Consider the following 26,374-nt stretch of genomic DNA (forward strand, 5'->3'; position numbering starts at 1 on the left):
CACGGGAAAAACTCTGGATTTTGATGCATAAAGCTTTAATGAGAAAGGAAGGAGAGGAATATCACAGCGGGAATGGAAAACTCCGGGAAAACATCACGGGAGCAAAGGAAAGGATCGCTCCGGGGCTGTGCATTCCAAAGGGATGATTCCTGCTTTTCTACAGCTCGGGAAGGTGACACAAACTCCACCAGRGACCGCGGATGGGACGATTTTGAGGTCGGAATGAGCAGAAACCGCTGGAAAAAAGAGTCAGAAAAACAAAGGGAATTTACAGAGAAGGGTGGGAGTGAGGATGCTCCGGGAATCGCCCCGATTTGCTGAAGGCTCCTCTTCCTCCTCATTTCCCCGGGTGTTTAACACGGTCTGCAGCTCCTGAACGCGGATCCGTAGGAAGAGAAGGACCTCCCGTAATTGCAGGAATTCCCGTAGGAACCCTCGGACGTCAGGAAATTTCCGTATCCCGAGGGTGTCGAGGAGCCCACGCAGCTCTCCTGGGGACAGGTACTGAGGATGGGCCCCGGGAAGGTGATGASCACGGGCGGGGGACAAACCACGGCCCGAGAGTCCCCGCAGGAGGTGACACAGGGCTGGYTCCAGGCGTTGGCGTAGGGCTGGGGACAGGAGATCCCGCAGGGAGCCAGGCAGCGGGAGCTGGAGCTCTGTCTGTAGGAAGACATCTTCTGGGAATGGGATGGGTTTGGGATGAGCAACGGCAAAGCGGCGGGAAGATCGGGCTGGGAGGAGAGAGAACGGACAGCAAAAGGATCAGGAGGAGGCTCAAAATTTCGGGTTTTGCGTCTTCTCCTGCCCTTCTCTCTCATTTCTCCTGACTTAATTATGGAGCCAATTTGCAGAAAAACCGCCACAATTAACAGCACAATAATTCTGTATTTGGCCTCACATTCTTTCTGTTGCTCCCATTTCTCCTTCCCTCCATTCCTTTTGGAATCTGCTCAGAAACCTCCAGGGATGGGGATCCAACCCTCCCCGGGCAGGATTTTTTCGGTTTTTTTCCCTTTTCCAGGAGGAATTTCCCCAAATTCCCCCCCTGAGCCTCCCCTGGCACAGCTCGAGGCCGTTCCCTCTCGTCCCGGCCCCGTTCCCTGGGATCAGATCCCAAATCCCCCCTGGCAGATCCCAAATCCCCCCTGGATCCCCCTTTTCTCCGGGATCAGCCCCTTTTCCGCTCCTTTGGGATTTTCCGCTCCCATTCCCGGGATTTTCCATCCCCGTTCCCATCCCTGAACATTCTCCAGCCCCTCTTTCCATGATTTTCCCGACCTGGACACAACTTTGAACATTCCCCTCCTCATTCCCGGCCCAATCCCTTCCCCTTTTCCTGCCGGCCCCACAATTCCAGCTCCGAACAAAGCTCAGCTCAGATCCCGACATTTCCAGGAGCAATTCCAGGCTGGAACTTACCCCTGTGGAGCACGGAGCGAGCCGAGAGGATCTGTTGGAGCAGCCCAGGACCGAGACGGTTTTTATACCATTTCTTGGGCAATCAGCTGGAGCTGAAACATCCACGGCTGATGAATGATCCCGGAAAAAAATTCCTTCCGCCTGTCGCTGCCCCAGATAAAGTCATTATTTCGCTCAGCAATTATTAATTATTATCATTACATCCACAGGATTACTCAGGCAGAGTAATGATTTTTTTAAAAATAACAATTATTGTTGCTTTTCCTACTTCTGGGATTGCCTCACGCGGCTGGGATTGCTCAGAGATTTATCCAAGAGCAGCAGGTGCTGACGCAGCTGGGAACCCACCCCTGCTTTTTCCAAGGAAAAGGGAATTGTGCAATTTCTCCATCGTTAACCCACGGTAACTCCCGTGACCCCGATACCGGGCACGTTCATCCACAGGCGGAATTTGGGAAGGGGGAAGGGCTCATTCCCACCCTCCCGGCCGAGGAACGCGCCCAGGACGTGTCCAACTCGAGGGAATTTTCCAGGAGAATTCAGGGAATTTATGGGATCAGCACCGARCTCGGGGCTGCTGAGTGAGGAAAATTCACGGGAAGGGGTGAGCCAGGKCAGGGAGTGGATCCGTGCATCACCCCCGGAAAAACTCGCAATGTCCAGGGATGATGCAGGAGTCTGGACGCAACATCAGCAGATTTATTCTGCAGATTCCTCCCTCTCCAATCACCCCCTGATGAAATTTCCTGTTGTGTCTCCCCATTTTCTGCACCCAATGATATTCCTAAATTTTTAGGCTTGAGAAGATGAGTTCTTCCCCTCCAAAATCCCTCTCCTTTGTGGAATTAGAATTTAAACGGTTGGTTTTGAGCAGACCTGGGATTTCTGCCTTAAAAAATGCCCATTTTATTCCAGTTTTTTCACTGGCAACTGTGAAAAGCCAGAGGAAGCCTTTCCTGGCATTTCCCCGAGTGCTGTTTCCCAACCCTTGAAATTTACAGTCAGGAGGATTAACCCAAAAAAAGAAACAGGTTTTAAAAAAACAAAAAACGAGGAAGGAGAATTTTGGGGGTAGAACCCCAGGGAGCTGCTCCTGCCCTGACCACGCCTGGTTTCACCGACACCAAACTGTGACAGAGGTGCCACATCCCACGTGAATCACAAAATCCTTGGAAATCACCCCTGCCCCCAAACCCCCGTCCTCCCAAAAGAGCAAAAGGAGAAAAACCCAGTGGGATCAATCCAAATAAACCCCAAAACTGCTTCATTTTGGCTCGGGGTGTTTTATTCTCCCCTCCCTGATCTGTTCTGGTGGGATCCCACCGAGATTTCTGTGCGCGGGTCTGGTTTTCCCAAAATAAATGGGACGTGGAATTGTTGGAACAACTCCAGAGGGGACCCCAAAGCAAATTCAGGGGCTGGAGAACCTTCCCTGTGGATCCGGGATGGGAATTTGGGAATGTTCAGCCCCTGGAGAGCTCAGAGCCCCTCCCAGGGTCTCCAGGGAAGCTGCAGAGGGATTTTTCCTCAGGAATTGCAGGGACAAGACACAAGGAATGGGGTCAGGGTGACAGAGGGGGAATTTTGGTGGGATTTTGGGAAGAAATTGTTCACTGTGAGGGCCTGGCCGAGGTGATCCCATGGATTCCCCATCCCTGGGAGTGTCCAGGGATGGGCTGGACCCACCTGGTCTGTGCAAGGTGTCCCCACATCCCACAAATAAATCCCACAAATAAAACGGTTTCCCAACACTTTTATTTTTTTTTTTTTTGCCACGCTGGCAAAATCAGCACAACGCTGCAGGAAGCGAAACCGCTTCCAAAAATTCAAGGAGGGCGTTGGGAGAAATCAATAATTGTCCCGAGGTGGATCAAACGATCGGGATAAAAAAAAATCCGGGCAGGGATGACCTCGCCGGGGGTTGGGACACACCAGGAATGTCTCAACACCCCCGGGCAATGCGGGAGATGGGATAAAAAGAGCTCCCGGCTCCCAATTCCTCACACCGCAGCTCCTCCGGCTTCTCCTCTTCGCGATCCGAGTGAGTCTGGAGGGCGCTTTGGGAATTTTCGGGCTGGGAGTGGCTCCGTGGGGGCACCGGGAGAGGGCGGAGGGAGGGAGAGGGAGAAGGGAAAAATAGAGAAAAATCAGAGATTTTGGAGAGGGAGTACTACTAGGGACTGGGAGAAAGGAAAAATAGAGAAAAATCGGAGTTTTTGGGGAGCAGGTGCTTGGGAGGGAGGGAGGGAGGAATTGATGGAGAGAGAGAGAGAGAAGGAGAGGGGAAGGAGAGGGACAGGGAGACGTGAAAGAGAGAAAAAGCTGAGCCTTTGCAGAGGAGCTGCTTAGGAGGGAGGGGGAGATGTGAAAAATAGAAAAAACAACAGAGTTTTTGGGGAGTTAGCTACTAGTAGGGACTGGGAGAAAGGAAAAATAGAGAAAAATCAGAGTTTTTAGAGAGAATTAATACTAGGGGCTGGGAGAAGGGAAAAGAGAAAAATGTTCGGAGTTTTTGTCAAGCAGCTGCTTGGGAAGGAAGGAAGGGAAGAAGGGAGGAAAACAGATCGGGGAGGACAGGGAGAATTGGAAAGAGGGAGAAAATCGGAGTTTTTCCAGAGCAGGTGCTTGGGAGGGAGGGAGGAATTGATGGAGAGAGAGAGGGAAGGAGAGAGGGAAGGAGAGAGGGAGGAGAGGGTCAGGGAGATGCGAAAGAGATAAAAACTTGAGCTTTTGCAGAGGAGCTGCTTAGGAGGGAGGGAGGGAGGAGGAGGAGGAGAAGAACGGGGAGAAGGCAACGAGAGAAAAACCGGAGCCTCGGCAGCGCAGCCACTCCCGGCTCCGCTGCTCCGTTTTCCAACCCCTCTCCTTCCTCCCTTCCCTCCCCAGGCAGTTCCTCCTCCTCCTCCTCGTTCTCCACGATGTCTTTCTCCAGCCAGCTCAGCTCTCGCTGCTCCCTGCCCTGCCCCGTGTCCTGTCCCCAGCCCTACGCCAACGCCTGGAACCAGCCCTGTGTCACCTCCTGCGGCGACTCTCGGGCCGTGATTTGCCCCCCGCCCGTGCTCATCACCTTCCCGGGGCCCATCCTCAGTACCTGTCCCCAGGAGAGCTGCGTGGATTCCGCGCTGCCGCTGGGAACGGAGCGCCCCTTGGGTCTGCAGTGCTCCCCCGGGGGCTACGGGGGCTTTTTGKCCTCCTCGTCCTCCTCCGCGAATTTCTGGAGCCAGCGCTACGGCGGCTGCGGGCCCTGTTAAATTGGGGATGAATGGATGGAGAAATCGGGGCGGGGGGATGGCAGAGGGAACTGAGAGGGGGACGCGGCTCCCTGGGGCTCGAGGGATCCACGGGAGCTGCTCGGAATCCGTGGAAACTGCACATGGGAAATGTTCAGGATCCCTGGAAATTGCTCAGAATCCCTGGAAGCTCCTCACCACCTCTGGAAGTTCCTCACCATCCCTGGAATCTCCTCACCATCCTCGAGAATCTCCTCACCATCACTGGAAGATGCGCTGCCTCTCACCCTTTTCGCTTTAAATATCCGTTTTTCTCCAAATTTGCCTTTTCCWGCCTCAAACCCCGAATTCTTTGCTCACTCCGGGTCCGTCTCTCTCCATCCGAGCACAGAATTCCCGGGAATTCGTCCGTGGAAGGGTTTGATTGCTGTTTCATTAATTATGTAGATTAATAATTCGGATCGGGTGCACCTCGTGTTCTTCCTGTTTGAAACCTCCGCTTTTATCCCAATAAAATCCCGCGTTTGCATCGAAAGAATTTCTCTCTCTTTTTTTTCTTTCCCCCTTTTTTTCCCCTTTTTTTGGGGGGATAACCCGTGGACCCAAACCGTCCCCTTTATCCCGGAGATCTCGGTAGAAAAAGAAAAACTCCACTTTGTGATGCAGAAAGGATTTTATTGGGGCCGACAAAAGGGGTTTAATCCCTCAGCAGCGGGGAATTACGGAGGAATCCGGGAAAATTTACACAGAGGGGGAGAAAATTGATGGGAATCGCGAGCGGAGAGCGGATCCGACGGGAATTGCGGATCCCGGGGTCGTTCCTGGAGATGAAGGAGCCGCCCCGGCCCCGCTCGGTGCCCTCTCCTCGCTCAGAATTTGCGGATTTGTTCCTTTTTCTGCTGCGGTTGCTCGTCCGGGGTCTCTTTGTCGTGCTTGGGAGGGCGGGAATAGCTGGGGTAGGATTTTCGGGGATAGCAGGGGTAGGATTTGCGGGAATAGCAGGGGTAGGAATTGTGGGAATAGCAGGAATTGGAGGAATTCCAGCCGCCCCAAGAGACGCCGGGCTCGCAGCCGCTCTGCACATCCCCACAGCCGAAAGCAGCGCCCATTCCCGATGGGAACGCGGATCCCACGATGCTCTCCTGGGGACAGGAGCTGAGGATGGGCCCCGGGAAGGTGATGACCACGGGMGGGGGACAAACCACGGCCCGAGAGTCCCCGCAGGAGGTGACACAGGGCTGGCTCCAGGCCAGGGACTCGGGCTGGGGACAGGACACGGGGCAGAGCTGCTGGAAGGACATGGCCGGGCTGGAGGGGACCCTGGAACACAGAGAGGGGACAACGGGAGGTTTTCAATATTAATATTTTCCTTATTAATATTTCAATATTAATATTTCAAATAGTCATAATTTGAAGATTCATAATCCAAATAATCACAATTACAGCATTCATCATTCAGATATCCATGTTTTAACATTCATATTTCCAAGGTTCATATTTTCAAGATTCGTAATCCCAAATAACCATAATTACAGAATTCATCATTCAAATATCCACGTTTCAACATTCATGTTTCCAATATATATTTCCAATATTCATATTTCAATGTTCATATTTTCAAGATTCATAATCCAAATCATCATAATTACAGTATTCGTCATTCAAATATCCATGTTTCAACGTTTATGTTTCCAATATTCGTATTTCCAATATTCATATTTCCAAGGTTCATGTTTTCAAAGATTCGTAATCCCAATAGTCATAATTACAGAATTCATAATTAAAATATCCACGTTTCAATATTCACGTTTCCATTAGTCATATTTCCAATGTTCATATTTTCAAAGATTCGTAATCCCAATAGTCATAATTACAGAATTCATCATTCAGATATCCACGTTCCAACATTCATGTTTCCAATATTCATGATTTTAGCATTCGTATTCCCAATATTCATATTCCATATGAACCTTAACCCTAAACCCTAAACCTATGGAATATGAATATTTTAGAATATGAAAAATAAAAAAAATATAATATGAAAATTTTAGAATATTCATATTTCCCCTTCTCGCCCCCCAAAACCCTCTCCAGCCCCCCAAACCTGACTCACTTGGCCGCACAGCAGGAGATGGAATAAGAACCGCAGGTAAATGATTTAATTCTTTAAAAAYTCTCTGCGGGTGCTTTTATAGAGCTCCCGCTCTGCCTCGAGGGAAGGGAACAATCCCTGTCCTCCTTTGTCCCCATTGTCCCTCAAACACTCATTTTATTTTATTTTTTTTTTTCCTCGTGTCACTCAGTCAAGGTAATCGCGGCTTTTGTTTCTCCCAAAACTCCACCTCGGGTGGTTCGAAATGCCGGGGATTTTGGGATGTCAGGCAGGGAGGGCGATTCCCACCTTTGGCACAACTCCCGGGGCAGAGCGAGAGCTGAAGATTTATTTTATTATCAATCCTCACATCCATTTTCCCAAATCCTATTAAAAATCTTATAATTTAATATAGATTGGCCTCCCCATCTCCCGTTTTCGTTGCTCCCAGAGCCCCAAACAAATGTCCCTGACTCAGAATTGGGGTTTAGATGAAAGAACGAGGCCTTGGTGTGCCCAGGGCTCCTCCCTGGATTTCCCTCCCCGCTGAATCAACAGCCSGGGCTGGGGTTTCACCTCAGACTTTTTAATAACCCGGTGAAGAAATCAGCCCGAAAAAAATCACCCACTTCCTCCGGGTTGGGCGTAAGGCGGGGAAAAATAAAGATTTGAGGTTGTCCTGGGCTAAGAAAACAGCGAGGTTGAGAAAGCAGGGCTGGGGAATTAAAATTAAATTGGGTTTTTTTGGCAGTAACTCAAGTGGTGCAATGGCAGAGGAAATGGGATTCCAGGGAAGGGGTTAAACAGAAATCCGGGAATCACCTCCACAAGGTTTTGGGGTGAGGGTGAAGAAGGGAAAAGCACGATTCGGGGATTTGGGGATGTTTTTAACCGGGATCGTCATCCCTGATTCACGACCCCACTCCAGATTTCCCCGTGGGAGCCGCTGACCCCGCAGAAAATCGCGCTCGGGGAGCATCAATTCGGGATTAATCCCCTTTTAATCCCCTTTTAATCCCATTTTAATCCCTTTTCCCAAACCCGCATCTCCCACGCGGGACGAGGACTCGCGGGGGAGGCTCCGCTGATGATTTTTTTTTTTTTATTTTTTTTTCCTGGCGGGGATGATTCAGAGAGGCCGAAATTATTTTCCAAAACATCGCCCGGCAGCTCCGGGAGGGGATCCCGGGCACGGCTCGGGCTTGTCAGAGCGATTATTCGTAATTACGATCCCGTGATCTCCAGGAGACGGGGCTGGAGCCCGGATACCGAAAAAAAAAACCAAAAAAAAACCAGAGGGCGAGGAACGAAACCGGCCGGGCTCGGGGTGGGGAAAAAAGGGAGGATTCTCCTCCCCAGGAGTGCCCGCGGTGCGATGTCCTCACCCCAAGGACAATGAGGGCACCGAGGAACCTCTCCCCAAAATCCTGGCAGAGGCGATTTCCCGGCTGGAATTTTATCCCAGCTCTCTGCGCCGCGATTTTTATCTTATTCTGAGTCTAGACTTGATTTTATTTGTGTTTTCTGTGGTGCAATCGCTCGAATAAATTTAGCAGCGAGGCCAGGGGAAGGTGTGTGTTTATAAAAAAGGAAATAAAGGTTTTCATCCCGCCTGGAAAAACCATCCCAGGGAACGGGGCCGGGACGRGAGGGAACGGCCTCGAGCTGTGCCAGGGGAGGCTCAGGGTGGGAATTTGGGGAAATTCCTCCTGAAAAAGGGAAAAAAAGGGAAAAAAACCTGCCCGGGGAGGGTTGGATCCCCATCCAATTCCTGAACGTGGCACTCAGGGCTCAGGGCGGGGTGAAACGATGTTGATCCATCAGAGTTTGGGTGTTTTTTTCATTCTTGGCTTCAGCCTCTGCACGGAGAGGGGATGTGCTCACAAAATTATTTTCTCTGGCTTTTCGAGAGCATTTTATTTTTTTTTTTTTCTGACAGCGAAGGGCGGAAATTCCCTTTTCCAAAGATGCTCAGAACTCGGGGGTGAAAGGAAACCGCCATTGGCGACTCCTGGAAATTCAGTGGGGCATCGGGGGGAGAAATTCGGGATCTCAGAAGGAAGACAGAGGTGAAATAAAACCCCAGGGTGGAGCAATAAAAGGTTTTTAATGCGCACGAAAAGCCGAGGCAACGCTCACAGCAGCACAGAATCGACACAGACACCTCGGGACCTTTGACAGGGAATTCCTGCCGGAATTTGGGGTTTTTTTGAAGGAATTTTCCCCAATTCCATCCCCCGGAGCTCCCGGGAAGGTTTCACCAAGGCCCGCAGCTGCCGCGGCTGCAGGAGCTGTACTGGCGATGCAAGAAAGGGCCGCAATTTCCCCTTCCCAACGAGGAGCACCCCGAATTGTAGGATCGGCTGGAATTCCAGGCTCCCCCGGAACCGCTGGAGCCTCCGAAGAGGATGGAGCCCCTCAAACCGACGGGATTCCCGTAACCCCGATAGCTCAGGGAGCTCCCGGAGCCGAAAGAACGGCCGAGAACCGCGGGGCTGCAGCTTCCCACAAAACTTTCCTGCGGGCAGGAGCTGAGGATGGGCCCCGGGAAAGTCAGAACCACGGGCGGGGGGTAAATGACGGCTTTGGAATCGTCGCAGGAGGTGACACACAGCTCGTTGCAGGCGTTGGTCAGRGGTTGGGGACAGGTCCCCTCCCAGGAGGGCAGGCACAGGTCCCCGCAGTGCGACATGGCTCCGTAAAAAAAATCCCGGGATGGGGTTTAAAGCGGGTCCGAGCCTAAAACACAGCGGGGAAAATCAGAATAGTCGTCATCTGGAAAAATGGTGTGAAGCTCACGGAACAGTTCCAAATTATAATCCTAAAAATCGGTGTAAAGCTCAAGGAAAAGAGTCCCATAATAATCACCCTAAAAATTAAAGTGAGGTTCTGCAAAGCTCAGGAGAGGGTTTAGGGCAGACCTGAGCCTAAAACGCAGCGGGGAAAATCGGAATATTCGTGACTTAGAAATCGGTGTGAAGCTCAAGGCAATGCGTTCCAAAATAACCACACTAAATTCTAAGTCGGGCTGTTTAAGCCTAGGAGAGAGTTTAAACCCCAGCCCGTGCTCAATGCGAAATGTTTAAAAGCCTCGGAGGTCTCTAAATCTCAGATTCTCCGCCCAAATCCAAAAAGCTCACGATGGAGCGTTTGTGGCAGCGAACAGCAAAGTTGAACATTGAAATGAAAGACGAGAGCAGATCTTCAGGCTAAAATATAAAAAAATAACAACAGAACTTCACTAAAATAAAGGATTTCAGGATTAAAAGATTGAGCCCGGACTTACCTGAATGCAGCGGAGAAGGAAAGGTGGAGAAGCGGATAAAGAACCCCGAGCTGGGAGCGCTTTTATCCCGTCCCTGCCGCGCCCCGAGGCTCCGGGCCCGATTTGTCGCTGATTGGGATCTCTTTTAGGTGCAAATCAGGGGGTGCCGGATCATTCCGGAGAGCGCTAATTACCCCTCTCAGGGGTGGGTGTTAATTGGGAGCCCCGCCGAGCGATATCCATCGCGATATCGAAGCGATATCCATCGCACGGGGAGTTTGGGATCCTCCGGGAGCGCCGGGCAGGGAATCGGGGAATTATTTGGGTTGGGAAAGACCTGGAGATCATCGGGGCCAAGGTGGGACCATCCCCGGTTTGTCACCCAGAGCAGGAGTGACACGTTCCRAAGCAGATTTAGATAAGGATTCGGGGATAAATCATCCCCTGACCCAGATTATCCCATGGAATTCCRTCCCTGGAATTGTCCAAGGCCTGGCTGGAGCCACCTGGGACAGCGGGAACRTCCCTCCCCAGGAACTGGAACTATTTAAGGTTCTCCCAACCCAATTCCATGATTCCATGAATTAAACCCAATTCCATTATTTAGGAGGGGAAATTCCATTTTCCAGGCACAAACCCACCAAAGGGGCGGGAAGAACCAGAATTCCCAAATTCCTCTGGCTGAGCACCAAACCCATCCCCGGCCTTCCTTCCCCTCTCGTGTTTCATTTCCACCCCGGATTTTTCTGGCCGGGATTAAATCCCGTGGGACGGAGGTGAGGAAGGCAACACTTCCCTTTTTTTCCCATTTTTTTTTTTTAATTTATGTGTTTATTTTTTTTTCACGGGCCGGAGGACTTCAAAGCGCCTCGGTGCGATTGAAATGCGGTAGAGGCAGAGCTCTGCTGTCACCAAATTAATTACGGGTTGTTGCACGTTCAAGACTCGATAATGAGTAATAGTTTCACTTTAAAACCTGATCTCGTTCTCCTCTTGTGGAGACCCTGCGGGTCAATGTAATTTTCTTTGATATAAAACCCATTTATTTGTCCTTTGCTGCTCTAAAATCAAAGTATCAAATTGACAAAATTGCTTTTTGTATGGAATAAATTTGCTATATCAAGGGAAAAGACGCACAAGGGGATTACTCGCCTTAAAATCTGAATTTATGCGGTTAAAAAAGTTTAAAACGCAGCCTGGCAGTGGCCTAAATGAATATTTTCTAATTAAAAACATAGAACATAAATTATATAAACCGTCCTTTCCAAGGGATGATTTTGTCATTTTCCTGGTGTAAAAAAATTCACAATTCGCCACAGAAATTAAGAACTCACTGATTTATTTATTCTCAAACCGAAAAAAATGGATTTTTTTTCTCAATGACCGGGCGTTTAATGAAAAATTTCCAAACCTAATGAGGACTTTTTGGGTTTTTTTTTTTGGGATAGAAACGTTCTATCTCTGGAATCGCTCGATGTATTTCAGGGCCCCTCACTTCAAAAGGACTCCGCGGTGAAATTCCCATTATCCTGCCACCCCATTCCTTGGAAAACGCCTCTCCCGTGGTTTTTGGCGGCTCCTCCGTGTCCTGGAAGCCACAATTAGGTCACCCCAAATCTTCTCCTCCCCCGGCTGGACAATCCCAATCTCCAGTCCCGATCTCCAGCCTTTCCTCGCTCCATCCCCGCGGTGATCCCGGTGTCCCCTCTGTCATTTCTGCAGAACTCTGGGGTCGTTATCACCTTTCCCTTTATCTCCGGGACGCTGCCTGCATCCCGGAAATTAAAGATAAGGACGGAGGTGGGACCTGGGCTGTGCTGATATCTCAAATCCCGAGCTCCTGACTGCCCTGGATCCCCGAGGAACCCAAGGAACAGCGACCCGACCACGCCAAGATCTTTGTAAGGATTTGGGGGCTGACTCAGCCACCCCAAACCCGCCCAGCTGGTTCAAAACCAGCGGAGAGACGGGGGCATCCCTGGCAAACCCCAAAAATGTGGTAGAGCAGCCAGGGAGATCCCCAAATCTTCCTTTTGGAGATCCCAAAATCCTTCTTTTGGAGACCCCCAAATCCTCCTTTTGGACATCCCCAAATCCTCCTTTTGGACATCCCAAAATCCTCCTTTTGGAGATCCCAAAATCCTCCTTTTGGACATCCCCAAATCCTCCTTTTGGACATCCCCAAATCCTCCTTTTGGAGATCCCAAAATCCTCCTTTTGGACATCCCAAAATCCTCCTTTTGGAGATCCCAAAATCCTCCTTTTGGACATCCCCAAATCCTCCTTTTGGACATCCCAAAATCCTCCTTTTGGAGATCCCAAAATCCTCCTTTTGGACATCCCAAAATCCTCCTTTTGGACATCCCAAAATCCTCCTTTTGGAGATCCCAAAATCCTTCTTTTGGAGATCCCAAAATCCTCCTTTTGGAGATCCCCAAATCCTCCTTTTGGAGATCCCAAAATCCTTCTTTTGGACATCCCAAAATCCTCTTTTCCCCTGGAACACAGAGGGAACCCAAGGGGCTGCCCTGAATTCGGGGTCTGAAGAAAACTCCCGCTTTATTTTCTCTCACTTCGCCCTAAAAAACTCCCTCGAGGAGGGCAAATCGAGTTCCGGAATCCTGGAATGCGCGGGGAGGATAAATCAGGGAAAATATGGGTCAGGAATGAGTGAATTCCGGGCCGTTCCGAGGACTCAGCAGCAAATTCGGGATTAAAATTTATGGACTCATTATCTCCTCGCCCGGCCCGGTAAATCCCGGTAATTGTCGGATGTTTTCCGGGACACCCTAAAGGGACAAATCCCACACGATCCCGGCAGGAATTGCCTTTCCCGAGGGCTTTTCCTTCTCCTCCCGAAATTACAGCCCGCAAAAAAAAAAAGAGCAGGAGAGGGATTTATGGGAGCCGGATAAACGAACCCATCCCGGCTGCTTTTAACAACAATTAAACAGCGAGAATAATTAAACAACGAGAATAATTAATCCGTTTCAAGTTGATTTTAATGAGATTAACAGGGCCTTTGTTAATATTTACCTCCCTCCGCTCGGGGCTTGGGGCGCCGGCGCTTCTGAGGCAGCGGGAAAAATAAATACGAATAATTTAGGGCGTGAAAATCGGATTTTAGGGAGGAGTTTCCAAGAGTTTTGATGACGTTTGCCAGGGGAAACCGGGGTTGGGTTTATAATGGAAATTCGTGTTGTTCTTCCAGGTCAGATCCTCCTCCCTGATTCCCTCGGAATGGAGCGAAAAACCCAAACACCGAATATTTATAAATATTTATATTTATATTCCGAAAGTTTGTCGGAAAGTCGGGAAGTTTGTTCCGGGCGTTCCTCCCTCAAAACTCAAATTAATTCTGCTCCAAATAATCTCTTTTTTTTTTTCCTTGTTTTTTTTTTTTTTTTTTTTTTTTTTTTTTTCTCTTACTGCCGGACCGAGTTTAATGATTTATTGTTTATTTGTGCTAGTTAATTAATTGATCTCGCGGCAGCGCCGAACATGGAGGAAATCCTATAATTTATGTCAGACGTGGCGGGAGATATCAACATTTGGCTCCGCTCCAGGCTCCTCCTTGGAACCCGCGCAATTCCCGGAGGGCAGCAATTATCTCCTCTGTGAAAAGGGATTTAATAACCCCCTGCTTTCCCTAAAATCTCGGCAAACAAAACCGCCGGGAAAGGGGTAGGAGCGGCCTCGGGTGGTGAAGAAAGATTTAGGAACGTTCCCGGCACTGGAAAGAATAATTCCTGTTTTTCTCCAAGCGTTTCGCTGGTTTATCTACAGCTGGATTATCCTCAGGTTTTCCTGTTTTATCTCTCTCCTCAAATATCCTTTTTTTTTTTTTTTTCCCCACCTCTGTGTGTTCCAGTTTTTTAAGGGTGTCCATTAAAAAGTTGGAGATCTCCTTTTTTTCCCAAAGAATTTGGTGGGGAATTGAGGGAGGGGGGCAAAATTGCTGGAAATGAAATTTTTCCAGCCTGGTAACTTGGGGCTTGGCAGGGTTCTCAACAGAGGAATAACATTTTATTTTTTTTTTATTTTTATTTTTATCTATTTATATTTATTTAAATTTTAAAATTTCTTTTTCGATGTTAAAAACCCCCAAATTTGTTTCAAAATGTGACGGGAGTCAACTTGTGGAATGAGGGAGCTGATGGATTTTGGAAACCCCTCTTTTAAATTTGAGCTGATGGGAAACATTCCCAARTCTTCATTATTGGCACCATAAAACAAAAAGAGAGCAACTTTAGGGTAAAAATCATCCATTTACTAAAAGCGAAAAAAAAAAAGAAATAAAAATGTGTGAAATTGTGGAATTATGAAAATTGCGACCTTTTCTTTTTCCTTGTTTTTTTCTTTTCTTTCCTTTTTTTTTTTTTTTTCCCCAAATCAATGATTCCAATATTAGGGAATGTAACCCAAATAAGCGCTAATGAACATTAAATTAACATTCCAGGTCCAGGCGTAATCCAGGGAAGCGTCCCGGCCTCCCTTTGTTCTTGGGATATTTCGGGGCGGGAAAAATAATTGCGGGAATGACCCGGAATTTCGCGGTCACCGGAGCGACTCCGACAACAGCGGTCATTAGGGAAAGAATGAACCGAATGTAATCTTTAGGATAAAAAAAAACAGCGCCGGGAATTGCTTGGAATGGGATGAGCGGGACACGCCCGGCACCCCAAAACAGCCCGGAGGGATCCTCTGTTGGCACCAGCGCTCGGAATTTTTGGGGCTGTGACCCCGAGTCACCGCGGAGAGGTGGAAAAGAGTCCTCGGAAAAGCAGTTCAGGAAAGTTTGGCTGCGGAAATGTGGAAAAAAAAAAAAAAAAAAAGCTTGGATTCGGCTCAGTTGCGTTTGTTTAGAGGGAAGAAAAGCCCCAAATGGGGCTGGGAATGAACAGGATACTAAAAATTCCCGGTTTGGTACAATCTGAAGGTTTTATCCTGGAAAATGAAGAGCTAAGTTTCTCTGGGAATAAAATCTTTTATCCCAGAAAAGGCAGAGCCAGGGGTTTTTGTTTTTTGTTTTTTGGTTTGTTTTTTTCTTTTTTTAGGAATAAAATCTTTTATCCCATAAAAGGCAGAGCCAGGGGTCTTTTTTAGGAATAAAATGTTTTATCCCAGAAAAGGCAGAGCCAGGTTGTTGGTTTTTTTTTAGTAATAAAATATTTTATCCCAGAAAATGCAGAGCCAGGCTTTTTTAGGAATAAAACCTTGGCTCACAGGATCATGTTATTTGAGCGCTGATTTCTGCACAGGGATCTGCACAGCCGAACCAAATCCTAAATTTTCACCTTCCATCAAGTTCGGAGCGGCCCGGGAAGAGCCTCGAGGTCTCCTGTCCCTCTATGCAAGGCTGAGTGTCCCCARAGAGAGCCCAAGGAGCAGAGGAAAAAGAGAATTCCGAAGGCCAACGGGTTTTTTTTGATGCAGCACCATTTTAATAGGAACGCAAAGTGGAGTCAACATTCGCAGAGAGAAAAATGCGGAATAATGAAGAGGAGCTGACTCCTAGAGACGAGAAAAGCCCAAAACCCCGCTCCAGCCTGATCTTCCAGCCCGACACCCCTTCCCTCACACTTGCCGAGACCTTCCAATCCCCCACTGTTCCCCAAATCCCTCATTTCGATCCACGCTCGGTGTCAAACTGGGCYGGAAAAATCCAAAGCACAGACAGAAAACGCAAAGCCCCAAGAAAGAAAGAAAAGCCTGAACCTAAACTAAAGCTCTATCCTAAACTCAACGGCACGGTCCTGATTTCCAGCGGCGTTTTTCCCCCTCTCCGGCAGCCTTCGGGTCACATTCTGKGTTCCTTCGCTTCTTCCCCGGTTCCTTTCCGTGGTCGTTTCGTTCCGAAAGCGCTCAGACCTTGCAGCGGCCCCTCTGGCACGGGTGCTTCCAGCGGGTGGAGAAGGTGTAGGAGCGCTCGGGGACGCACTTGGTGGCACAGGGGGTGGCACAGGGGGTGGCACAGGGCGTGGGGCAGGTGGGCACGCACTTGGTCACGCACTTGGTGGCACAGGGGGTGGCACAGGGGGCGGGGCATGGCGGGGGACATTGAGGGGCGCATTTGGTGGCGCAGGGCTGGGGACAGGGTTGGGGACAGGGTTGGGGACAGGGTGGGGGACAAGGCGGAGGACAGGGTGGAGCACAGGGCTGGAGACAAGGAGGGGGACAGGGCGGGGCACACTTGGTGGCACACGGGGTGACACACGGGGCCACGCAGGGCTGGGCACAGGGGGTGACACACGGTGGGTCACATTTCGCCCCAAATTGCTGGAGGCAGCACGGATCCAGACAATCCAGGCCCTTCTGGCCCGATCCAATGGCCACTCCGGCTTCCAGCGCCCCGGCCAGCTCGGCCGAATCCGAGGAGCCCACCACGGTTTCCTGCGGGTACGTGGTGAGGATGGGACCCGGGAAGGTGACAACCACGGGCGGWGGGAAGATGATGACCCGCGAGTCGGGACAGGCCACCACGCACTGCTCGGTGCAGGCGGCGGCGCGGCCGTCCGGGCACGGATTGGGGCACGAGGTTTTCTCGCAGGACATCTCGGAGCTGGGCTGGACCTGCGGGGAAAGGAGAAATGTGAGTTCTGAGGAGGCGGCGGGATGGGATCAACCCTTGCAAAGGATAAATGTGAGTTCCGAGGAGCCAGAGGGACAGCATGAGCTCCTGGAAAGGATAAATGTGAGTTCCGAGGAGCCGGCGGGATGGGATCAACCCCTGGAAGGGATAAATGTGAGTTCCGAGGAGGCGGAGGGACGGGATCAACTCCTGGAAAGGATAAATGTGAGTTCCGATGAGCCAGAGGGACGGGATCAAACCCTGGAAGGGCACGAGGGGGTGGATGGGTTGATGTCCACCCTGCTCGGCTTTGCTCCCAGAGCTCTGGGAACACAAACACCTCCTGGGGGACCCCAAAAAACCTCATTGGGGACACCAAAACACCCCATTGGGGCACCAAAACCCCTCATTGGGGACACCAAAAAACCTCATTGGGGACACCAAAAAACCTCACTGGGGACACCAAAAAACCCCATTGGGGAACCAAAACCCCTCATTGAGGACACCAAAAAACCTCATTGGGGACACCAAAAAACCTCATTGGGGACCCCAAAAACCTCATTGGGGACACCAAAAAACCTCATTGGGGACACCAAAAAACCTCACTGGGGACACCAAAAAACCTCATTGGGGACACCAAAAACCTCATTGGGGACACCAAAAAACCTCATTGGGGACACCAAAAAACCTCATTGGGGACACCAAAAAACCTCATTGGGGACACCAAAAAACCTCATTGGGGACACCAAAAAACCTCATTGGGGACACCAAAAAACCTCATTGGGGACACCAAAAAACCTCATTGGGGACACAAAAAACCTCATTGGGGACACCAAAAACCTCATTGGGGACACCAAAAAACCTCATTGGGGACCCCAAAAAACCTCATTGGGGACACCAAAAACCTCATTGGGGACACCAAAAACCTCATTGGGAACACCAAAAAACCTCATTGGGGACACCAAAAACCTCATTGGAGACACCAAAAAACCTCATTGGGGACACCAACAAACCTCTTTTGGGGACACCAACGCACCACTTTTGGGGGACATCAAATCACCCCATTTGGGACAGCAAAACACCACTTTGGGCACACCAAACCCCCTCATTGAGGACACCAAATGACCCTTTTGGGGACACCAAAACACCTCACTGGGGACACCAAATGACCCCTTTAGGGCTGCTGTTTAATTAACATTATTTTCTCCTGTAATTTGGGCTCCAGAGGTGGAGCTCAGTAAAACGAGGTCAACACAAAAAAGTCACTGTAGGAATGGAAAACACGAGAGGTTTTACTGATCCGAATTTGGCAAATTCTGGATCAAAAAACCCCGAGGAATCTCATCCTCATTAGGGAATTCATCCCATAATTATAYCAATAATTATGGATTTAGTGCAGTCAGTTCATAGGAGGTGGATTTAGCTCAGATATTTAGCATAAAACCCACTCAGAAAATTCAATAAAAACCTTCTGAGAGAAAATTAAGAAAAAGCTGAAGTAGAATAAAAACTTGAGAATGGCTCTCCCAAATATAAATTTCGGAGGGATTAAAACCGCCTGCAAACCTGGGCTGAATCCTCCACCTTTTATTTCTGGTTTTGAAATAAATTCAAGGTTGGGGAGGTGCCTTGGGAAACAGMACCAAAATCCACTCCGAGCTGTCATTTTAACCAAATTCCGCCTCAAAGCGCCCGGCGAAGGAGCCGCTTAATCTGTTGTTGCAGATTAAATGGAATATTTTGGGTTCAGCCCAGTTTATTGTTATTTTTTTTTTTCTCTCCAGCCTATTGGAGAAGCCTGGGTGGGGCTGAGTTTGACTCAAGCCAGTTTTGTTTTCTTTCCGTGTTCCGAAAGCGATGCCCAAATGTCCATTATTCACCCCAAATTTAAACCCCAATCTAAATTTAAACCCCARTCCAGGTCCTCTCCTGGAGTTCCCACTCTTTAAATCCTTAAATCCTCCACCCTGAACAGAGACCAAACCACAGGAAAGAAAAAACTTAAAACCCGACCTAAACCTAAAGCACAAAACACCCCGGGTGAATTCAAATATTCTCGCTTTGCATAAAACCAAAACTTTGCATAAACACAACAAAACCTCCCAAGGCTGCACCCCAATTTGACTTTTTTGGGTTTTTTTCCCCATTTCTCCGGCACGGGGAAACCGGAATTTTGTAGAGTCGCATCCACGGGGATGTTGCGCCCTCATCCAAAGGCAACCGCAGCTCTGCCCATCTCAATATTTGTAAAACCTGGGGTTAAGATTCCGCACCACCTCTGCCCAAAATCAGATAAAAATCGGAAACCAGAAGTTCAGAACCGTCCCCGCTCTCACAGGTGGAAACTGCTGGCTGAGGCATTTTATGGTTACCTAAAGGTTGCATCCATTAAATTTCCATAAAGTCATGAAAATAGACTTTTTTGATATTATCTAGATGGCAAATAAATTTTTAAACCTCGATCYCGCAGTACTTCCGGATGGATAACCAAAATTATTTTGATTATTCGGGGGGGGGGAAAGGAAAAAAAAACCCAAAATTCAACAGAACGGCAGAATACGAATCCAAAAATTCAGCCCTGAGCTAAATTCAAATTTTCTTTTAAATTCGACTCGGTTGATTTTGTTATTTTAGGAATAATCCAAATCAGAATCCAACTTACTCAGTTCACCGAGGAGAAGCCAAGAGGACCCGCTGGAAGCTCCCTGAGTCAGGAATGGTTTTTATATCCCCGGCTGGACCACCAGGCTGATGCAAGAAAATAACGTCATATTTGGGCATTAGGTGCCATTAGTCCCCAAACCAAATTTGGGGGGTAATTACCCTAATTGCTCTGCTTTGCTCACCCTTGCTGTTGATTACCCTTTTCTCACCAGCACATGACCGCCGTCGTTTAGCCCCGGATTCTTCTCATTTCGGAGTTTTGGGGCTCAAATTTCTTCTTGCTGGGCTGAAAACCCCTGGCTGAGCTTGGCTTTGTCGGGTCTCTGAGCTTTGCCAGGCTCGTCCTTGCAAATCCCGGGATTTGTTTTCGCGGCTCCAGGAAGGCAGCTGAGCCTAACCCAGCATTAGCCCAGGAGCGTTCCYGGCTGAGTCCGAGCTTGTTGGGGCGAGTTTGTGGAAATGCCGGACCGGAGTGGCCGAGTCGGCTCCAGAGTCACTCCTGGCCCAGCCCGAGGGGCTCTGGCTCCTCGTTTGGTGTCCGAGACCGGGATCCGACTCATCCCGAATTTGTGGATGAAATCCCAAGGAGTTCCACCTCAGCGTCAGGGAGAATTTCTTCCCGTGGAGGTGATGCTTGGGTTGGAAAGGATTTGGGGTTTTTCCTCTCTGGAGTCACCCCAAACCCGCGTGGAGAGGGGTCCCTGTGTCACCTGCCCCGAGAGGTCTCCAGAGTTCGCTTCTGACCYCAAAATTCTGGGATTCYGGGATATAAAACAGCGCCGGGGGTTGGTGTTGTCACGGGAGCCCCGATTTAGGGCAAAACTCCTCCTCTGCCCCACAATCCGTGCCCAGGAAGGAGCGGGAAGGGGGAAAGTCCCTTTTGGAAAAAGTGGGATGGTCAGAGGGATCCTGGTATGGAATAAATCACTCGAGTTCCATTTCCCGGTGGTTTTGGTGGCCAGAAAAACGCCGGAATGTGGGGAAGAGTGTGGGAAACTCGGGGTGAGGGAGAAGCCACCCAAAGGCGATCGTTCCCTGTTCAACACCAGGAAAAAACAGCAAAAATATTTATTGGAGATTGCTCGTGATAACTTTGGATTCGGAGGACGAAGAGCCCCAGTTCATACCGGGTTACAGCAAAAATTCCTGTCGTGTTTGGAGCTCAGCCCCGCAGGGGAGCGCGGCCCGACCCCATTTAAATCCCCAAAATACGCCCCGATTTGGGWAGGTGAGTGTTGGATGGAAACGGTATCATTAGGATAACAAACACCGGGCCTGGTTTCTAATCCCAAAAGCACCCGAGGGATCCCAATTCCCGGGGCGTTCCTCAGCGCCTGACTCAGGGGTGGCCCTGACACGTTTTTTGGGAAGGGACGCGGTGATTCAGAGCCCGTCTCGCTCCCGCAGCCTGTCATTAACTCGGCAGCGCTTTGCATGRGGGAAAAACGTGAGTGGGTGTTTGCAAAACCGCCCCGGAGCGTTTCCTCACAGCATTCCCAAGGAGGGTTTTGCGCCCCGGGGATCCTCAGGAATCGCTCGGGTTCCAGGAGGGGATGGAGAGCGCTGAGATCGTGATGATAATAAAGAACAACAACAAAAAAAAACCCAAAAAACAAACAAACAAACAAAAAAAAAACCACCAAACAAACAAAAAATTAGTGTCTGAGCAGAAAGGACGGAAATAAGAAGAGGGAACAGCCTCCAGCTGTGTTCAGGGTGGAAATTTGGGAAAAATCCTCCTGGAAAGGGCGGTCGGTCCTGGGAAGGGGCTCAGGGAGGGTTTGGAGTCGCCATTCCTGGAGGTGTCCAGGGAATTCCTGGAATTTGGTCCGAGTGACCAAGGAGGGGATCAGACACAGCTCAGACTCAGCGACCTTGGAATGTTTTCCCAACCTCAGCGATCCTGGGACTCTTCAAAACCATCCCTGAGCAACGCCACAGCCTTAAAAAAATATTCTTTGGGGATTCAGCTGTTTTATTTTTTTCGTCTCCATTTCTGTTTTGTCTCTGATTCACGTTCAGGTCTCGCACAGACKCTTCCAGAGGCGGCAGAGTTGTCCAACCAGATCCAGCAGGACGGGACACGTTTTCCCRGGAAAGGCTCTCCCTGAAAATTAAGAGGCTCAGGGAGCACTGAGCCGAGACGGAGCTGAAAGGCCTGAGCGCTCACAATCCTAAATATTCGGTGCTTCTTTAGAGAAAATCTCAAACCAGAGGCTTCTGGGTGAAAAAACACTCTGCTGCAATTCAAACTGGAATTTTCTGTTCTGGTTTCCACGAGAAGCCCGCATAAAACCAGCTCCCATTTCTAGGAATACTCAGCGATTTTTTTTTTTTTTCTGATTACAGCAGGAAAATATTGAAGGACGAAGTGGAAAATTTGTTGTCCCCCCTCAAACCCCAGCGCTGAGTGTGATGAAGGGGCTGATTCTCATCCAGGAGCCTCCGACCCTCCCAAATTCCGGCATTGGGCAGGAGGAGGAGCTGGAAAAAGGAGTAACGAGGGAAAAAAMCCCAACGAGACGGGAATTGGAATGCAAACAGAACTTTAATGGCAGGGAGGGCTTGGGGGCAGAGTCACACGGGGGGAGCGCACAGCACCATCCCCGGGGCTTTGGGGAGCGCTGCGGATCCCCGAGGAACGGGAAAGGCGATCCCTTGGGTGTCCCTGGGCCGCAGCTTCTCCCGGAGCCGAGCCCGGGCCGGGGCTGCTGCCGGGGGAGCCGGGGCCGCCTCAGAAATAAAAGGAGCCGCAGTTTCCTCCCCCAAACCTCCCGGAGCCGCAGCTGCCCCCGAAAGAGGAGCCGCCCCCGAAGGAGGAGCCGCCCCCGAAGCCGCCGCTGGAGGAGCCGAAGGTTCTCCTGCTCCTGTAGGATCGGCCCCCGCCATAGGAGCCCCCGGAGCCAAAGGATCGGCCCCCGCCATAGGAAGCGCCCCCGCAGGAGCCGCCGCCATAGGAACCGCCCCCGATCCCCCCGATGGAGCCGCCCCCATAGGAGCCCCCGCCATAGGAACCGCCCCCGTAGGATCCCCCCGTGGAGCCGCCCCCATAGGATCCCCCAATTCCCCCCGTGGAGCCGCCGCCCCCGTAGGAGCCGCCCCCGATGATTCCGCCCATGGAGCCGCCCCCAAAGGAGCCCCCCGAGGAGCCGCCCCCAAAGGAGCCGCCCCCATAGGAGCCCCCCGAGGAGCCGCCGCCCCCGATGGCGCCCGCGGAGCCCGAAGATCCCATGGCCCCCTCGGGGAACGAGGTGCCCACGATGCTCTCCTGGGGACAGGAGTTGAGGATGGGCCCCGGGAAGGTGATGACCACGGGCGGGGGGTAGACCACGGCCCGCGAGTCCGCGCACGAGGTGACGCAGGGCTGGCTCCAGGCGTTGGCGAAGGGCTGCGGACAGGTCACCTCGCAGGGGTTGGAGCAGCCGCTGCTCATCATCGCTCCCGAAGACATTTTTGGGATGGACGGGAACCTGCGGAGGGGAGGAAATCACAGCTGGGATTCGCAAAGGGCGCAGAGAAATAAATCCCGCTCTGGAGTCAAACGGGAGCAGGAAAAAGGGGGGAAAGGAGAGTTTGGGAAGGGCCAGCTCTGTCCCTTTCCTGCGTTTCTGTGCCCGGAGCTCTCCCAAAGGGGTTCCTGCTGCCCCGGCAGTGCCCGCAATCCCCGAGGGCAAAGCCCCGCTCAGGGGGCCTTTGGGAGCGGCTCAGCCTCGGCTTTTGTGGGATCGTGGGACAAAGTTGTGATGGCGACCGACAACATTGAATTGATCCCGGGAAATTCCAATCCCTTCCTCGATCCCGTGCCCACAGGAGCAGACACGGATGGGAATTTGGGTTTGAAAGCCCGGAAAAGGCCGATGGAATTGCCGGGAACCCCGGGATTCTGCAGGAGAACCGGCCCTCGGTTAAAGCCCGTCCTGGGGACACCTTTCGGGGTGGGGAGGAACCTGGAGCAGGGGAGAAATCATAACCACAGTGCCTTAAATCCCAGAGAACCCAGAGGGAAAAAATCCTGCTGTGGTGGTTCCATGAGCAGGAAAAAAAGGGGGAAAGAAGAATTTAGAAGGATTCCTGAAAACATCCTTTGTGATGGAGATGAACTGCGGTGTAGCTAATGAGCAAAATTAAAATGTTCACCGAGGTCTGTTTATTTATACAGATGATAAATTGATGATAAAATCTGTAATTTTCCAATTAATGTAGTTATTGTCCCATAAATCCGACATCTCCTCTCGTTTTTCTCTGCCCTGAACCAAAGCCAAGCTGGGAGCAGCTGAGCTGTCACCTCCCCTTSGAATAATCGGGATTTAATTGACACTTTCCCTTTGTGGTTTGGAACAACTCAACCTCGCGTTTTTGCGATCTCCATCTCCCGACAGCTCCAACCACAAAAAAAAAACAAAAAAACCACCAAAACCTTCCCTGCCCAAAAATTGATATTACGGAATAATTTATCTCATAAAAGACTTCCAGTTTTTAATAATAATTTATCTCATAAAAGACCTCCAGTCCATATTCCCGATCATTTCCGAGCTCTATCACGGAATTATTTCCCAGTTCATAAAAACAGAATTAAAGATGCAGAACTCACCGGGAAAAACTCGCAGATAAATCCGGGCTGAGGAGAAGCTTCTGGAGATGCTGGAGGAAAATCCCGGGTTTTTATACCCTTCCCGATGGCTCCCGGGATGTGCAACACGACTTTGGGACATCGCCGGCAACACGTTTTGCTGTATAAGCTCCTTCTAATTGTAATAATTGCTCTGATAAGTTTATGATTAGTTAATCAGCACCCCATCAGCCAATATGGGCACACGCCCTTTATTTCCCTTTAATCCTTAAATAATTTTTTGATGATTTTGTGACCGCTGCCATTTCCTGACCTGGTTTGACTCGGGAATTGGGAATTGGAAGGGCGAAGGGTCGGGAATTCCCTCAGCAAGATTAAAAATCAGTTTAGTTTTGTCTGGGGGAATGTTTCCTGTTCTGCAGGAGATTCCCTGGAAATTCAGGATTGGGAAAACCACAAATTCCGTCTCTATTAACTCCTGGGATGGGAAGGACCATTTTTTCCTCCCTGTTTAACTCGTTAAAAAGGACTTAAATTAATTCCTTGGATGCTCATTGTGATCCAAGGACGCTCTGTGTGAGAGCATTTAATTATCATAATTCTCCTTTTGTCACCCTAATTTTTATAATTCTCCTATTGTCACCCTAATTTTCATAATTCCCCGTTTGTCCTCTTTTGGGGGAGCTGAAATATTCCAGGGAGATGCGTGTCCAGAGGAGACATTTTTGGGGAAAAACCCCCAAATATTTTTGAGTGCACCAAGCTGCCTTCACCTAAAACAAAATCAAAGCTTCTTAAGACTGGCCAGGATTAATTTTTTTTCAGGGGGAACCACAGCAGAATTCCTGGATTTAAACCTCGTCTGGTGAAAGGAAGAAATGGAGAAATTGAGATTTGAGATTCAAGATTTGATATTTGAAATTTGAAATTCAAAATTTCAGATTTGAGATTCGAGATTTGGGATTTGATTATTGGTGGAAACTCTGGGAGGGAAGCCGGTCCAGAAATTTGGAATCTCATCCTGTTTTTTTCCTGGAAATGGCGGTCAGTCCTTGGAAGGGGCTCGGGGAGGTTTGGAGTCCCCATCTCTGGAGGTGTCCAAGGAATTCCTGGGAACTGGTTTTGGGGATCACCCCCAAATTGGACTCGATGACTTTGGAGATAATTCCCAACCTCAGTGATCCCGAAATTCTGTGCTCATCCCATATTTCATGTTTCTATCATTAYAACACCAATATTTGATGTTTATACAACTCCCGACCCCACATTTCTGGTGTTTCCAGACCCAGATTGGAAACCAGAACGCCARGAGCCGATATCGGGGTTAAAATCTTGCGACAGAACCCCGACAAGCCCTGTCAGGCCCCGGTGACATCCCTGGGTCTGACAGCTCTGCCAGTCAGCAATTCCTCCTTGACTCCTCAATTAACCTGAAACTTTCTGGGTTTCTCCAGATGGGTTGGGAAATATCGATTTGCACGGAAAATGCTGGGTCCCGCTGCTGGTTCTGCCATTCCAGCAGCTCTGGGGAGAGGCGGCGTTTCTGTCAGCCCACCCAAAAATAGAGATTTTGGGGTGGAAAGGGGAATATTGTGCAAAAAAAATGGTTGATAGATCGATAAATCCCCCGTTTGGAGCTAAACTCATTCCGGCTTCAATCCCGGCGGGGACAATGAGTGCTCCGAGGGGATTTCCCGGGGGTCGGAACACGGAACGAACGGAACAAAACTCGGGGGCTGCAGTGCTCAGAACGTGACCTGGGATTATTAATGAATTTATCACGTCACTTAGGAGGACAATTAGGACAATTAATGAAATGAACCAGCCAGCAAAACACGGTTTGGTAACGCGTGGGAAGCTCTTGCACAAAGCGCGGCTCCCATCCCACTGAGGGTCGGGAAAAGTATAAAAGAGCGCTCGGGATTCTCCGGTGCCATCCACGGCTGTTCCTCGTCTCCATCTTTCCAGACCCGGTGAGTTGGATCCTCTTGATGCTCTGCCGGAATACGGCAAAGTATTTTCTTTCTTTTCCCTCTTTTCAAGAAACTTTCTAAATTTTTCATCCCCTTTTTTTTTTCCTGCTCATGGAACCACCACAGCAGGATTTTTTCCCTCTGGGATTTGGGGCACTGTGGTTATGATTTCTCCCCTGCTCCAGGTTCCTCCCCACCCCAAAAGGTGTCCCCAGGACTGGCTTTAACCGAGGGCCGCTTGTCCTGCAGAATCCCGGGGTTCCCGGCAATTCCATCGGCCTTTTCCGGGCTTTCAAACCCAAATTCCCATCCGTGTCTGCTCCTGTGGGCACGGGATCGAGGACGGGACTGGCATTTCCCGGGCACCGGGATCAATTCAGTGTTGTCGGTCGCCACCACAACTTTGTCCCATGATCCCACAAAAGCCGAGGCTGAGCCGCTCCCAAAGGCCCCCTGAGCGGGGCTTTGCCCTCGGGGATTGCGGGCACTGCCGGGGCAGCAGGAACCCCTTTGGGAGAGCTCCGGGCACAGAAACGCAGGAAAGGGACAGAGCTGGCCCTTCCCAAACTCTCCTTTCCCCCCTTTTT

The 26,374-nt window shown here is 50.1% G+C and overlaps 4 protein-coding genes and 1 long non-coding RNA gene across 5 annotated transcripts; 1 reads left to right on the top strand and 4 right to left on the bottom strand.

Annotated features, from left to right (window-relative positions):
- Positions 1-18: 18 nt before the first annotated feature.
- Positions 19-1,506, bottom strand: LOC130585990 (feather keratin 4-like). The gene is made up of 2 exons (XM_057386689.1): positions 1,423-1,506; positions 19-734 (listed from the first exon to the last, which is right to left on the bottom strand). Exon 2 carries the CDS (start codon positions 675-677, stop codon positions 354-356), a length of 324 nt encoding a protein of 107 aa, XP_057242672.1. The 5' UTR covers positions 678-734; positions 1,423-1,506; the 3' UTR covers positions 19-353.
- Positions 1,507-3,312: 1,806 nt separating this feature from the next.
- LOC130585995 (scale keratin-like) lies at positions 3,313-5,185 on the top strand. Its single transcript, XM_057386694.1, has 2 exons — positions 3,313-3,463; positions 4,309-5,185. The coding sequence occupies exons 1-2, from the start codon at positions 3,328-3,330 to the stop codon at positions 4,671-4,673; spliced, it is 501 nt and encodes a 166-aa protein (XP_057242677.1). The 5' UTR covers positions 3,313-3,327; the 3' UTR covers positions 4,674-5,185.
- A 3,647-nt stretch (positions 5,186-8,832) lies between these two features.
- LOC130586003 (uncharacterized) lies at positions 8,833-10,567 on the bottom strand. The gene is made up of 2 exons (XR_008966649.1): positions 10,031-10,567; positions 8,833-9,483 (listed from the first exon to the last, which is right to left on the bottom strand). It is a non-coding gene; the product is annotated as an uncharacterized LOC130586003 (long non-coding RNA).
- Positions 10,568-15,430: 4,863 nt separating this feature from the next.
- LOC130585997 (cornifin alpha-like) lies at positions 15,431-19,324 on the bottom strand. Its single transcript, XM_057386697.1, has 2 exons — positions 19,243-19,324; positions 15,431-16,582 (listed from the first exon to the last, which is right to left on the bottom strand). Exon 2 carries the CDS (start codon positions 16,562-16,564, stop codon positions 15,875-15,877), a length of 690 nt encoding a protein of 229 aa, XP_057242680.1. The 5' UTR covers positions 16,565-16,582; positions 19,243-19,324; the 3' UTR covers positions 15,431-15,874.
- A 2,283-nt stretch (positions 19,325-21,607) lies between these two features.
- Positions 21,608-23,903, bottom strand: LOC130586004 (keratin, type I cytoskeletal 9-like). The gene is made up of 2 exons (XM_057386703.1): positions 23,836-23,903; positions 21,608-22,714 (listed from the first exon to the last, which is right to left on the bottom strand). The coding sequence occupies exon 2, from the start codon at positions 22,693-22,695 to the stop codon at positions 21,979-21,981; it is 717 nt and encodes a 238-aa protein (XP_057242686.1). The 5' UTR covers positions 22,696-22,714; positions 23,836-23,903; the 3' UTR covers positions 21,608-21,978.
- Positions 23,904-26,374: the final 2,471 nt, after the last annotated feature.

This window comes from Malurus melanocephalus, unplaced genomic scaffold, assembly GCF_030028575.1.
Source record: "Malurus melanocephalus ecotype Western Australia unplaced genomic scaffold, MMel_1.1 scaffold_1032, whole genome shotgun sequence".
In the NCBI taxonomy this organism is placed as follows: domain Eukaryota; kingdom Metazoa; phylum Chordata; class Aves; order Passeriformes; family Maluridae; genus Malurus; species Malurus melanocephalus.

Coding starts and splice junctions, on each gene's coding strand:
- LOC130586004 (XM_057386703.1), bottom strand. CDS start 22,695: ATGTCTTCGGGAGCGATGATGAGCAGCGGCTGCTCCAACCCCTGCGAG.